The 15,024-nt window shown below is 48.1% G+C and overlaps 1 protein-coding gene across 1 annotated transcript in view; it reads right to left on the reverse strand.

The window, feature by feature from the left end:
* EOMES (eomesodermin) overlaps positions 1-5,293 on the reverse strand; it is a 15,881-nt gene extending 10,588 nt beyond the window's left edge. The window contains exon 1 of the mRNA XM_009882173.1: positions 4,996-5,293. Within this exon, the coding sequence (XP_009880475.1) occupies positions 4,996-5,293 (298 nt within the window). The remainder of the gene's footprint in view (positions 1-4,995) is intronic.
* Between the last annotated feature and the right edge of the window lie 9,731 nt (positions 5,294-15,024).

Below are 15,024 nucleotides of genomic sequence, written 5' to 3' on the forward strand. Positions count from 1 at the left end.
ATCCCCATCCCCATCGCCATCCCCAGCGCGGGGCGGTGGCGGGCGATCCGGCCGGATTAAAGCCGGGCGCTTTGAAGTCCCTGCGTCGCATGTGATCCCACGTCGGGGTGCTTAGGGCTCCCCATTCACTTGTTAATTCCCACTAAGCTTTTTCAAGTACCTGAGCCCGCAGCCCCAAGCGCCTTCAAAAACAAGTTTATGCACGCCAGATCGCTCCGAAATTACCCATCTGGGTACCAACGAGACCAAAGGCAGAAAGGAGCAGAGTCGTTAGAAAATAATCGAAGCAAATGGGCACTTTCTTTGCCACGTGAATTTCGGCTCGGAAACCCGTTTTGCAGGAGCGGGAGTATCAAAGGTGTCCGCAACCTGCGGAATCTGCGCCCTCCCGGGCGCGGAGCCCGGGCTGAGCCGCCGCTGTTCCGGGGGACTGAGGGGGGCCGGGACCGGCGCCCTGCTCCGCTGAACTGGCCAGAAAGAAAGAAAGAAACAAACAAACAAAATCAATAAAAATAATATTAAAAAAAAACCCCTTCCATCAGAAAAAAACATTAGCTGAGGAGGAAACGGCTGTGGCCACCCTGGTGAGATGCCCCCTCACTCCGCGGCTGTTGCCATTGGTACCAGCCCTGTAGAATTGTCCGCCTCATTTATTTTTTATTTATTTTTAGCAGCAGAGATTTAGGACATATAAAGCAGAATGAAGTTACAGTATGAAGAAATAAAAAAGATGTGACCTACGCCTCTACCCCCCGCAAAAAACAACCCCACCCACCACTCACAACAGAACCCATAGCTGCTTTGCCACCATAATTTGCTTCTCGGTGACACAAGGACAATGTGAAAGGATCCTTGCACCACTTCTCTCCAATTAACTTCAGTGAGTGAAGTATGAGCACTGTTTTTTTCTAGCACAGATGATTGTGTTGATTCCTAGCACATTAGTGGGGGAAAATTTTAGCTTGAAGAGTTTGAGTTACACAGATGAGAACAGACAAATGAGCAACATAACAGAAGAACTTTAAACCATCTCACAGATGCATATTCTTTCCGTTTTTGACTATATTCTTTCCTTTCTCCACTACTCATGTTTCAGGCAGTTACTGGTTACCCTGTTGCCCACAGCTATGGATTGAAGGGCAGAAAAGCAATGGAAGTAATGAATATGAAAAGAACGTGGAAAAAAAAAAAAGTCTTCTGATCTTTTGTTTTAGGTGTTGATCTAAATTAAAATACAACCCCCTTTAGTATGACCCATTAAAAAGTATCAAGGGGCTTGGTGTGAGCAGCCAGACCCAGATGTCCACAGGGTGGCGAGGCCTTGGTAAACATAATACTATCATGGCGACATTTCTGCCTACTTCACACCTTATTCAGCCCTACTCAAGCTAAAATCCCACCTTCCACTTACCCTTATATATAGCCTAAGGCGTAGGGTTTGACAGCTGTGGAACAAGGGGGCAGGTAAAATACAGAGCCCCAGCATGATGATAGAGATCAGGGGGCTGCGCCCCTCCATCCCATGGGGTGGTGGCTGACATCTTCCTAAGTCTGTGCTCCTGGTGCCAACCTGGTTGCAGGGGACATCCCAGGACCTGCAGGATGGCTGTCCTTGGTTCCTGGGAGGAATTCCTGCCTCTGCTGTTCCAGCTCACTGTCCAGCCTTTTCTCCTAAATGACATGTGAGAGTGAGTCAGAGCCAAGCGGTCAGCCTGTGAGGTATCACAGCAAGGCGAAGGACGTGCTTTTCCTTTGGCCGAGGCAGCTACAAGAGCAGGAGCCTTCCACACATGGGGCAGATGGCAAACAGCAGCCGAGCAGGGCACGGGCCATCCTTTCTTCAGTTGCTAGCCCTTGGGAAAAGGAGAGGGATGTCACACTGCCACAGTCTGCGCTGTCATAACAAGAGCGGTCAGGGCAATCAGCAATCATTTGCAAGTGGCAGAGCTGGACTCAGAGTAACGTACTTTGCAAGACAGGGTAAGCTGTGCTGTTATTTGTGTTTGAGCATTTGGCGTGGGATACTCACACACTCCTGCCAGGCAAGTGCTCTTAACGTGCACCGGGGGCATGAGGACTGCATAGCCGCTGTGACCATCTATTTCATCGCTTTTCTACATCCCGTGTAGTAGGTGGGAGGTCCTAAGGGGGGAATTTGTACTGCATTGCTTATTTCTGAAGGCTAGCAGCTCTGGGGAATATTTGATGAAAGGTGGAGGTTAGGAGCTCTCAAGTAGAATAAATGCTGCTAAAACCCCACCTTTAAAGCAAAATTATATAAATCCTACTGCAAACATGGAAAACCATCCCACCAGGCTGCAATTACACAGGTTTCAGAAAAAAAAAAAAAAAGGCAAGCAAAGCGAGCCTGCATTTCCATCTGGTAGCTGAACAGCTCTGGAAATAATTGTCCGTTTCGTTTCACCTTTCTCGTTCTGGGGTTTTGGGTCTTGCCTGTCACATTTCATGGCCCCATCTACCAGACCTCATTCAGGTGCTCAGGGGTGGGTGGTGGCCCTGAGGGCAGGACCTGCGTGGGAAGTAGCACCAGCACAGGTTAGGGGGACACTAGTGGGCGCCACCGTGAGCCGCTGTCCCGGTTCGCTGAGCACTCCCCCTGGTCCCTGGGGCTCTCCGATTCCACGCTCGGAGAAAGTGGCCAATTATTTTTCTGTCTGAAAGAGTCTGTGATGTGGCAGAGAATGACAGCTCCAAGGGAGAAAACACCTCTTCATTAAAAAGTGCTGCTAAGCACACTGAATATCCAGATCCCAGCACCCAGTTGCACAAAGGTTAGGACGAGAGCCAAGAAATTATGCCCTTTCACAGATTTTTATATATACACACATATATGTATGTGTCCAACGTACACGCAGACACACACACACACAGAAATATACAGGGTCTCTTTCAGTGCAGGGTGGCCATAATCCTTTAAGTTCCTACTCAGGCAAAACTCCCACTAAAGTCCAGTTTTACCATCAGTTTTGATGCGATAGGAATCACCTAGGAAAAAAAACATGAATTTGGTGACCAAGTGCAAGAAGAGACTCAGCTTCACAGAACCAAAAATGGTTAGGTATGTGTTGGGGGGAAGATTAAAAAAAAAAAAACCAAACCCCCAAAATCAAAAAATCCCAAGCGAAAAAGAGAAAGCAGTAATTTGTGTCTTGCTCACCTCTGAAAGGCTGCAGGGAAGAAAGGGCCAGGCTGCTGTGTTTTGTAGGTTTAATCTGACTTTATTGTCTTTTAAGTGATTGTAATGATTGCATGAATTCTTTTTAATGAATTAGAAAGTATTTCTAAAAAAGATGCAAAATCACATGGCAACGCAGAATTGGGTTTCTTGGTGAGGCACAGCCTGTTGTAGGAGAGAACCACTCTACTGCTGATACCAAAGAAAGCTCCATTTTGGGATATGATTTTTTCCACAGCCTTCCTTTTCTTTTCCTTCAGAAATTTTGGAAGGTTGAGAGAAAAGAAAAGAAGGCAGTGAAGAAAAGATGGGAAAAAAAGTTGTGACATCCAGGGCTGCAGCAAGGTGGAAGTCATCGTTCCCACAATGGCTCTGTGGAAGAGTTTAGGCTCCAACAGGACCAGAAGCAGACGTCAGGTTTTACCTAACTCCTCACACCCCAGCAGCTTCCCCTGCCCCAGTTCCCTGGCTGTCTGCATTCAGGCACTGAGCTGCGTGGGCTCACCAGGTTGCTGCCCATCTCCCACAGAGGTCCAGTTATGAGCAGGACTCTTCCATTGCCTTCCCACCTTGGCCCAGGTGGCATGTTCGGAGCATCACGCCACCAAGGTCCCTTTGCAAATGAGCTCCGCTCCCTCTTGCTCCCACGTCTTGGTGAAGTAGGAAAACCTTCAGAGAGAAACAGGGCAGGACAGCAAGCGACCCTCTGGAGATGGCTCTCTTGTCATTTATAGAGGGACATACTGAGATAAATCACCGCCAGTTCTCTCGGAGCTGGAAGAATATTCCAGATGAACTGTAATCCAGGGGTGCAGCAATGAATAAAGAAGGGAACAGACTCACACATTTGGTGTTCAAGGCTGGGCAGTGAGAAATGTGGAAATCCTATACTGACTGAGTGGATAAACCCCTATGATGATGCTTATATTTACTGACTTGACAGAATCATTGAACTCAACCTTTTTCTAACCTTTCCTGCAATTTTATTTTGAAATTTCCACCTCCCCGTGTTGTCTCATCTGACCACATAACAACGCTTTTCTCAGCATGCTAAAGAAGGAATCTGCAACGAGGCAGAAATATTCAAAATATGGAAAATAATATCTTCATTTCCTAAACAATTTACAGATTATAACCTATTGTTTTCAGTAAAGATTTGAAGATGTAATTACTCATTTTCAGTAGAACTTGAAATCCTGCAGGGGCACATTTTTGTTCTCATATGTTTTGATGCAGAACTGCCAGGTTTTGGTTCTGCGATACTCGTATTTGATTGTTTTCTGCTTTAAATGCACTGTAACGTAACCATAACAGTATACTGCTTTTCCATGCTTAGCATATTCATTACCTTCTCTTCCTCTCAACTTCTTGATTTGCATGCAAGAAATCTGTGTCAGAGAGAATGCAATCTGCAAGCCAATAAAATCCTCTCCCATGGGAGGAAGGAGTCAAAGTGGTACATGTAGCTCATATGAAGAATACGAAGTACATACAAGAACACGGTCCTGCATCGCATGGAAGGCCCACGGTCCAAGTGCAGCATGCCAGGTAGAAAAAAGCTATTGCAAGAAGCAGAAAAAGGGCTCTGGCTGCAGTTCCACCAGACATTGGCTTTACTGGCAAAACCAGACCGTGAAGTCTCCCGTTCCCCGGTGGTTGCCTGCCCACCCCTATGGCTCAGGTCTTCGCCCCTCAGGTCAGTCTGTATGAACATTTGGAAGACTGTAAATCAAGCCCTGGAGGTAGCGCTGTTTAACAATTACCCCTTCCCAAAATAGGGTGTTTTTAACCCCGCTTACTTTGGCCACTGGGTTCAGCGCGCAGTCTTACCAACAGCTGCATCAGCACAATGACGGTGACAAGCAGCGTTACGGGAACAAAAAAAAAACCAACGAGCTGTGGGGTAGAAACTTCCTCCGTTGGTTTCACAGGCACCCCGTTGAACCCTCCCTGGCAGATGATCCGGGGCAGCTTGGCCAGGTTGCTGCCTGCCACACGGCCACCGAGGGCTGGGGCTCTGCGCTCAGCAGAGGTAGACCCGTGTGCGCTGCTGGAGCGCCCCGCGCTACTCCTCTGACCCAGTTTAGGCTCAGGCATGTGGTCACGTTTCTGTCAAACTGGTCCACGCGCCCGGCGGAGGTTTAGCCAGCTGTGGGCGAGTAGACAGCAGCCGGTTCAGCGTAAAGGGCTGCTGCTGCAGAGTCAACCTGTCACCGTGTTTTGAAGAAATCTGAGCCGGGGCGTGGGTGTACCCCATCGGCAATCTGAGGCCCACGGCCGCAGCACTTCTGATTTAGCGCTAAGAATCTTAAAACCAGATTTGAACCCTGGTCTGATCTGCTTGCAGCTCCTGTCCCATGGCAGCGTTTTAAGGCATACGGAGATAAATAGTGATTTTCCTGCAAGTGCTGCATCCTAAACTCTGGCGGCTTGGCAGCTGGTCTGGCCACAGCACAGCTGGCAGGGGCTGGGGCAGTGACACTGGCAGCCCTCCCAGCTCTAAGCAGAACAGCAATTAGAGAGTTAAAGCAGCCAGCACTGGTTTCTCTCTCCACATTTGATCTCAGACACCCGGGACAGAGGCAGTTACACCTCTGAACGAACTCTCGGCTGCCTGCCTTCCTCTATAATCACTTGCATAAAACCCCAGAGTTAAAAATCTGCCAGTTCAGAATCGTAATAGGCAGTGGCAGATCAAGCCTAGCTGCACTTTCTGTCTCTCTCACCAAAGTGTAATCTGGTGGTATCTGATATGGCTAAGAGCTAGAACGATGATTTACTATGGCTCAGTTAACACAAAGCAGCTCAGGCTGCAGGTTCACAGCGTTTTGCTTTCGGGCATGCCCTTTTCGTCACTCCTACTCCCAGCTGTGGCCAGTGACCCTTCAGCTGGGCCAGCCCAACCATTGGTGGGATCACCTTGTCAGCCAGAAACCTAAATCAGCTCTTAAAATCCACTCTCACAGCTCAGATCCCCACGTTGTCGTGCTAGGGGTCATATGCTGTGCTATGGGGGGCCAGGCCCCACAGGAGAGGAGCGAGGCAACTCCATAAACCCATACGACTACTAAAGCATGCCTAACTGAAACTGCAGCCTTGCAAACTTCAGTAGCTGGATTGCGCGCCCGTTATCCAAGCAAAGGTTTTGCCAGAGTTGCCTTTAAATTTGCTCCCCATTACCTCTCCTTCTAAATAAATATGAGTCTGCCAGAGACTTCTTATTTCCCTGCAAAGATGTGGTCTCTGTAAAGTGTTACTCAGCTGAAGTTTGCCTCAGCCTATTAATTCAGCTAGTGACAGGTCTCTCTACATGAAAGAGTTAATGCAAAGCCTATCTTAATAAACATCAACAGTTTTCAACTAATACAACAAAGGCGTCCCCTAAACTTGACTATGAAAAGCGCGTTCAGCCAGGTCATACCCCTGTAAAACTGCAGGAGCTCCAGTAACATTTACTTATTTTTTAAAGGCGGTTGCAGTTTCCACAGAAAATATTTAAAGGTCTGTGACTTGGAAAAGTACCAACCTCTGCTATAGCGAATCCCTGAAAGGCCCAGGTGAACAACCTCCTAAGGAAAGAGGGACATGGCGACGTCTATTGAATCCTGCTTAAATACTTGGCTTGCCATAGCTTTTAGAAATTCTGACTTTATAGAGCTTGCAAAGAGTTATAAAAATGCGAGGTGGAAACAATGTTTATAACGAGAAGTAAGTATTAAAAAAATCCTTAGCATAATATCATTATAAAAAAAAAAAAGCAAGTTAAAGAAAAAAATAATGTAAAAGTATTAGGTATAGCCAAACTGCTGTTAAGGCAGTCTGCTTTAAGCATACACGCAGGGGCATTTGAGCTGAAAAAAGTTTCACAATTACATCAGCTTTGTAGGCTGAACTGTTACTACCATTCACAGGAAAATAAACCAGTGACTAAACAAAAAAAAATTATGACAAGGTTTCCCCACATCATATTTTTCAATAGCAATGAGAACAACTCTCCCTGGTTGTGACTCATGTGAAGTCGGCAGAGATTCACCGAGGCTGAAACATGTCCTGTAAATTTAGCCCCCACATTTCCCTGCAAAGCCCCTTCCCGACGCCTCTGTCCCTCGCTGGCTCCGCAGCCCTGGGGACCATCTGCCCCCAGCGCCCCAGCTACACCTTTCCCATTTCTTATTTTTCAGTGTGGGCAAGTCAATGGTGCGGGCATCCTTACTATTGACTTGCGTTGTCTTGTACCAGCACCAGTCCTTCCCAGAACCCAGGCTCAAACCTACTTCCCACCTTCCCAGGAGTGCTCTGGATCCACGTCCCACTGCCCTGTACATGTGTTCCCGCTGCACAGAGACGGCCAGGGTGGCTGCACGCTGAGACCGACCCTAATGCTATCCCACAACCCATACCCATGGATTGCCCCATCACCCTCTTGGCAGTTCACATCCAGGGAGCTACTGGGTGCTGGTTTATCTGATGGTGGTCCATGTCCAGCTGGGTTTCCTGCAGCCAGCACTGGAGTACTCTGGAGTATACAGCCAGCTTTTAATGGTCTCAACACTTTAAATTTCTACTGGAGGAAAAAACAGAGCAGATGGTACCTGGGCTGGGAGCAACTCACCTTTGACGTCTTCAGAAAGTGCAGCCTGGCCAAAGGCCGTGAGCCATGCGAGATAACCTGAGGACCCGTGTATCTGCCCTTTCCTGCTATTACTCTGGCTCTTCACGCACCAGCTGTATCAGGAGGGTGCTGCCACTCCAGAGTTGAATGTGCGTAATATTAAAAAAAATATTATGTTACATCCCAGTGGACAAGTGCAGAAATAGTCTTAGGTTGAGCTTGGCTACCTTACCTGGCTTGGCTACCAAAATAATTTGTCCTTCTTATCACTGGAATAGGGACAGATCTTACTAAACATGCCACTTACGGCTAAATATCTTTTTCAGAAGTGGTAAAAGTGATGGCATTTGGAATACAGCTTTTTTTTTTTTTAAAAAAAAAAAAACAACCCTCAATCATGTAATTTACTTACAAGAAAAAAAGTGCAGGTTTTATTTTCCTACCTTCTCCTTAACCCCTACAGGCTGTGATATCGTATGTGTAAATTCAAATTAACACTTCTCCCATCTGGATTTCCATATATTTAAATTGGAGGCTTGGAATAACGTTCTTCTTTTTAGAATAAAGGCTTTTGAGAAACTACCATGTTTGAAGAGCAATGGGTTGAGTGGCTGACGGTGCTAGTGCCTGACTAGGAAGACCACAGCCAGCTCTGAAATGACTTTGTCAACAACTTTCTTTCACATTTAGACTTTATAGCCCAAGGACAGATAGGTATCTTTCTAAGCAGGGCATGTTAGCTAATAAATATTTTTCTATAACTGCCTTAAATCCTTATTTTTGCTATAGGCAATTCTACCTTTGCACTTTTTTCGGCTGGGCCCCTGTGCAGCCTGGCACTGCCGCCTGCCAGCTGCTTTATGTCCTGTCTCTGGGGCACCCTGTCCCATGGGGGTGGCCGCTCTGGACGCTCCTTAGCCAAATCTCTGTCAGGCAGGAGGGCAGAGATGGGTACAAAGGCATGGCTGTCTCAGGGCTGAGGGGAAATACAAAACCCTGGGAAGAAACCTCCCAGAACACCCACTGCAGAGGAGAGCATCACCCAGGGCCCGGGCTGCACTGCTGTGTGGATGTCTGTCTTAGAATCATAGAATGGTTTAGGTTGGAAGGGACTTTGAAGATCATCAAGTTCCAACCCCCCTGCCATACACAGGGACACCTCCCACTAGACCAGGTTGCTCAAAGCCCCATCCAGCCTGGCCTTAAACACCTCCAGGGATGGAGCTTCCACAACTTCTCTGGGCAACCTGGTCCAGTGCCTCACCACCCTCAAAGTGAAAAATTTCTTCCTAATATCTAATCTAAATCTACCCTCTTCCAGTTTGAAGCCATTCTGCCTCATCCTATTGCTACATGCCCTTGTAAAAAGTCCTTCCCCAGCTCTCCTGTAGGCCCCCTTTAGGTACTGGAAGGCCACTATAAGGTCTTCCCGGAGCCTTCTCTTCTCCAGGCTGAACAATCCCAACTCCAACCCCAGCTTCTTGTGAGAGCCGGCACCTCCACCTGCCCCCTCCACCCCAGCAGTCGGGGCTGAGCCTGCGTGAGGGCTCGTGATCTGCCCACACGTGCTCCAGTCAGCTGCAGAAAGGCTACAGCTGTGAAGCCCTCAAAACCAAAAAGCATCATCAGGGAGCACCAGCCCATTTCTCTCTGCCCAGCTTCTATTTGTGGCTTGCGTGCTTGTCCTTCCCCTGCCGCGGGGATGGAGTCGGAGAGGAAACTCTGCTCCACCATTCCCAAGCAGATGCCCTGCCAGAAACCCACCAACAAACAGAAACAGCTGCTTTTTGGCCGCCTCCTCGCCCTCAAAAGAGCCTCGGGGTGGTTCCTTCGCACGGGCCGACAGGGAGGAAACAATCCCCGAGCTCTGGCTCTTTCGGCCCCATCCCTCTCACCCCATGTGCCGGCACAAGGGGCAGGAAGCAGCAGTCGCTCAGCAATTCTGCCTGGTCTCTCTTGGGCTGGCTTAAGAAAGAAAAGCCTCAGAAGTCGATTGGCACAGCTTGAAAGCAGATCCCACCACCACCCCTCACCCCCCCGCCTGCCCCAGCAGCCCTCCAGACTCGAACGCCTGTTCCCAAACCCAGCAAGCCCCGCAGCATTAAGCTGAGATTGCTTCTCCTCAGCTTCAGCCGCTGATGGCCCCGCAGCGGACCCCCGGCCTGCCCACCCAAGGCTGCGGGGAGAGCTGGTCTTCCCAGGACCATCCTGAAACACGGACACAGGCTGACGGGCTGCGTTTGCTGGCATGATCACAGCTTTTTAAAACAAGCTTATGCTGCAAACGCCAAGACATCTCAGATGATGGATTTTCAGCGTGCTGTTGGCTGGTGTGGAGGGTCCCAACAAGTGCAATTCAGAGCAGCTCCACAGGAAGCCACACAGGCACCAGAGAGGAGCCAGAAACCTGGGGCATGATGCTGCATCCCTCAGCCCCGGAGGCGAAGCTGCAGGTGACAAGGCAGGCAGGATGAACCCACAGGCTTTCAAGAACACTCCCTTCCTCCATCCCTACCTGAAGCATCCTTGCTCACTTCACTTCCATGCTACAGTTGCTGTTCCTTGCTCTCAGCTACGCTTCTCCTTGACCAGAACTAATGCCAGGTCCTCCCCAACTTGAGCTGGTGCCATCACGCCAGTGGGAATCCAGTCTCACCTCCGCAATGCAGAATAAATCAGATGCTGCATCTATAAATGGCTGCCGTTCCTCTCCCTCCCAATGCATCTGGAAAGGGTCCTTCAGCTGTCCCTCACTGACTGGGCTGTCATGCCCCAATGTCATGCAGCCCACACGTCCCCATATGCCCAGGGACAACCACGCATGCAGGAGGACAGCACGGTCTCTCCATGAGCAGAGCAAATGCTCCAGCAGCTCTTGCTTCACACTGCGTCTCAGGCACAGCTGCGCACCTGCGGTACGCAGACCCCAAGGTTTTGACTATTTTCGTACAATTAGGAACCAGTAATATGGACGCCATGCACAGTGGGAGAGAAGGTAGCTTTTTCATGTTGGTACGGCTACCTGTAGAAGATATAGGTTCCAGTGTGTTTCTATACATTATGCAAGTATTCTTTTTTCCCCAAAAATGAAATCCCAAAAGAATCTGAAGCTGACTAGTTTCTGTCTCAAGTAGCAATCCCCGTTCCTCCTATCTTCTGTTCTTCCATTTCCCTGCTTTTTGCTCATGGCCCTTCTTCCCACCTCAAACTGTTGGTTGGTCTCAGTGTCCACGTGGCCCTTCACTTTAATTCACTCAGCTGATGGAGAATCATCCATGTGAGTTTTCTGTGGCCATTCACAGAAAAATCTTGATTTTCTGTTCATTAATATTACACTGAGTTGAATCACAGCAGGGTCTGAGGAGCAGACTGGGCATCCGGAGAAGAGCAGGGATGAAGGGAAATGAACAGGACATCTTCCTCTTGGTGGCAGAGATCAGCTCAGTTGCATCAACTCATTTCCTCCAATAATTGATACTTTAGAGAAGCAGCTTTCTTGTTTGTTTTTGTTCTGGTTTGGGGGGTTTTGCTTTTTTTTTAAACATTAGATCAGCTTACCTGGCTCTTTGTCACTCTACCTTCGGATTTGATGCTTTCTTTCAGAAAACGCTCTCTCTCAACCAGAAAGGCTGGGGTTGACGCAGGAGTGACTGAAGAAATCCTATGGCTTGTGTTGCAGAGAAGCCAGGATAGAGGCATTAGGTGGTTATTACCACCCAACCAAGGGCACCAGGCATGGACATAACTCTTCTGTGTGTGTCAAATACTTTGCCAAAGCCAGACCTTGGTGTGCTGCTCACACCCTGCTGCACACTCTTACTGCCAGAAGCAGCGTTTGCTGTTTTTCTTGGATTCAGATAAGTCTTTCTCTAATTAATCAAGAGTATCTTACACTTCTTGAAGGATGTGTTGTTATCAGCACTCCAGCCCCATCAGCAGTGCATCCAGCAGGCTCCTGACTCTGATTCGGTCTTCCATTTTTGCCAAGGGGAGCTGAGACACCAAATGTTGAGCTCTGAAATTATTGCTTATCATGTGTGGTTACTGTGCTCTGTACTTGGACAAGCCTGGATCCCTGGGGATAGAAACACTCAGAGTCACCTTTAAAAAAAACACAAAATAATCAAGCCCATCAACAATTTATCTTTATGTTTGTTAATACAATGGAACTTGAGCCAAAATAGGGTACAGCGAAAAGACCATATGTCTTCAAAATAATTTCCTTTGGACCACACACATAAACGTCAGTTTAGCAGATTATTTGATTAAAGGAGTTGAGATTCTGCACTTAATTTATTCCTGGCCTACTGCATGTTTCATCACATGCAAATGTGAAAGTTTTTTCTGAGGACAAAGGGAAAGGTTTTTGCTGTGTTGTTCTATGCACTATCTCCTTAAGCAAGTTGAAGAATCATTTTGGCTTTGCTGGGGCTTTGACTCAGGTCACATGAATCAGCTGATTTTATTGGGCAAACTGAGCGTTGCAATAATTTAAAACACCTGACAAAGTTGCTTCTTTTTGTCTTTCGAGCGAACATCGAGCGCTGTTCTTGTGGTACATTATGGCATACATAATGCTCAGGTCTGACCTGATGACATTGTGGCTGTAGGTACAGCATCGTTTGACCCTGGCTCTTGCTCCAGCTCTGGGGAAAGTGATTGCAGTGCATTCAGGAGTGGGGAACTCATGGCAGAGCTAGCTGAAAAACAAGCGGAGAGATGGGAAGGATCAAGTTCATGGCATAAGCAAATACTCTACAAATCATCAAGAGACTAACTGGATGGCCACAAAGAGATTTTTGTCAAGGGTTTTATACAGCTAAAATCAATTCATTCACTTCATCTGTTTTGAACATACTGGGGATGCAGCTAAAGATGTCACAAATGGTTAGAGTTGCCTGGAAACCTTCAAGGTGTCAATTGACCATATTTTTAGGCGCAGGAATGTTACATGGACACACCACAATTTCACCAGTGATTTCTTTAAAAAACAAATGGAGTCAGAAATCTACAAGGGAATAAAAATATCAGGAGAGTGAAGCTGAGTTGAAGCAGGGTAACTCAAAATCAATATTTTGCTTTTAAACTCTTAAGGGGAGGCCCAGGAGGGCTGCACTCATTTTGTCCTCCTTCCTTATTGTCCTCGGAGGATTGGCTGAGAAGTGACAAGGCTGCTCCGTACTTACTGCAGGACATTCCTCACTAACAAGCCACTTGTTAGAGTAGTCAGCAGTCAGCTACCGCTTCCCTGCCCAGCGCCCCGCTTTCACTGAACAGTATCAGATAATGGTCAAGACGAACTGGAAACCAGAGGTGGAAAAAGGGCTCCTTTCCTTTTGTTGTACGCACACGTTGAACGCCCCTCCGCCCGTAAGGTCAGCTCTGTGCACAAAAACGGGTCATCGTGTTTCCAGCATTGCCAACACAGTCCCTGGGGTTTGCATTCAGAGAGCAAATTCAGTCTGAGGTCACTCCAGAGACTGGGCCAGTGTTGAGGGGAAGAGGTGGCCACATAATTATATCCTGTCCCTTCTACTCGTGGTTATTTGTCTATGGCTTTGCCCAATACAACTAGGGGAAAAAAGGGGGCAAAAACTTTTAGGTGTTTTTCTAAGCAGAGGTAGGTGAAAAGCAAAGAAAATTCTGGGGTGCCATCTTCTGTAGTTCTTACAGCATAAAAATACAGCCAGGAAAAGGTACAAGGTCCTCAAGTCCTTGACATACCAAATGACTCCCCAGAGCACCACGCACCCAGACTGCAAAGCACAGCCATCCCGGGAGTGGGTTTCTCCAAGATGAGGAGTACAGACAGTTCACAGTGGTCTGAGCGGACTTTGGCCAAGCCAAAGATGCTGAATTGAAAAATTCAGAGTCCAGTCACGTTTGCTGGACTCAAGTGGCCAAGACATAAGACGGAGGTGCGAACTCCCCATCCCTGCATGAATGAAATGGGAGCAGATTTTTTTTTTTTCCCTCCTTAAACAGGGAGTACTTCAGAGACCAGTGGCTAGCCAGCTGAAATTACGGATGGGCCATTAAAGCCTCCAGCTCATCAGTATCAGCCTGTGCACTCCTCTCATCTCTGTATGGCACAGAAAGGAGCCTGTGGTCCTGCAAGCCCTGACCTTGGCATCGTGAGGAGGCTGTGCCATGGCAGAGCCTCCTCCTGGACCCACAAGGCAGCACACACAACATAAACAGCACTACCAAAGAGAATGGGAGGACAGCGGGAGAATGGAGCATGTAAATCTGCAAAGTGATCCAGCACCAAACTTCAAGAACTAGTTTATCCAAATCCTAACGTGATGGAAGGGGTCTTGATGAACCAATAAACCAGAACCAGCACAAGCTTAGGGGCTGCAAGAGTCACAGTCCTTGTCCCAGTTCTGCTTGGTCCATAGCCATGCAAGTCAGTGGCAGCTTTGCCCTGGGTTCAAGATCACTTCTTGAAGAAACATCTCCAGAAACATCTGTTGCAGGGAGTACAAATGTTTATGGACCCTGGGCCTTGAGATCAACACCAGAGCAGGGTGTGGAGGCTGGGTAGCACCTTGGGAAAGCCAAGGCTTCCATCTCCTTGCCCAGCAGGGTCAAGGAGAGTTACAGCCCCAGAATTTAGCTCCTACAGACCTTCAGGCAGCGTGTGAGCTTCTTGGTGCAGCTGAAGCACAGAGCTACACAGTCTTCCTCCATCCAAACCCTCCCTTGCCGTATGTAGCTGAGTTGCCCTGCTGACAAGCGAGGGTGGGTTGCCTGACCAGAGGCCTTTGGCTAGCGCAGGCTGCAGCACAATGCCAGCAGTCATTTCTCACTTGCTGTGTCCTGCAGGTGGAGGGGTGCTGTGGGACCTGGCTCCTGTTTGCAACAAAGAAAATTCAAATCAGAGTGAGGATTTACACTTTTTTTTTTTTTTTTTTTTAAATGAGTCCTTCCCCAGCAGTGCCGCCCACTGGAGATTTTCAAAAGACTGGCCAAGGCAGTCACCTTTGACCAGCGCTGCCAGCATCAGCGTCTGGAGGAGGACCTCGTTGCTGCCCAGTGCCCAACTTGCACCAAAACTCTGCTGGGAGCAGCACAAAGGAGCTTCCAGTCTTGCCCTGCTCTTTGTTCTTTTTCTTGCATGCACTTGTTCTCTAATCGTTGCTTCTTCCCCTGCTTGCACAGATTTGTAATATACCAAAATCACCCCAGAGCCTGTAAAGCACTATGTAAGGCT

The sequence above is a fragment of the Charadrius vociferus genome, unplaced genomic scaffold (genome assembly GCF_000708025.1).
Source record: "Charadrius vociferus isolate BGI_N301 unplaced genomic scaffold, ASM70802v2 scaffold303, whole genome shotgun sequence".
Lineage (NCBI taxonomy): Eukaryota > Metazoa > Chordata > Aves > Charadriiformes > Charadriidae > Charadrius > Charadrius vociferus.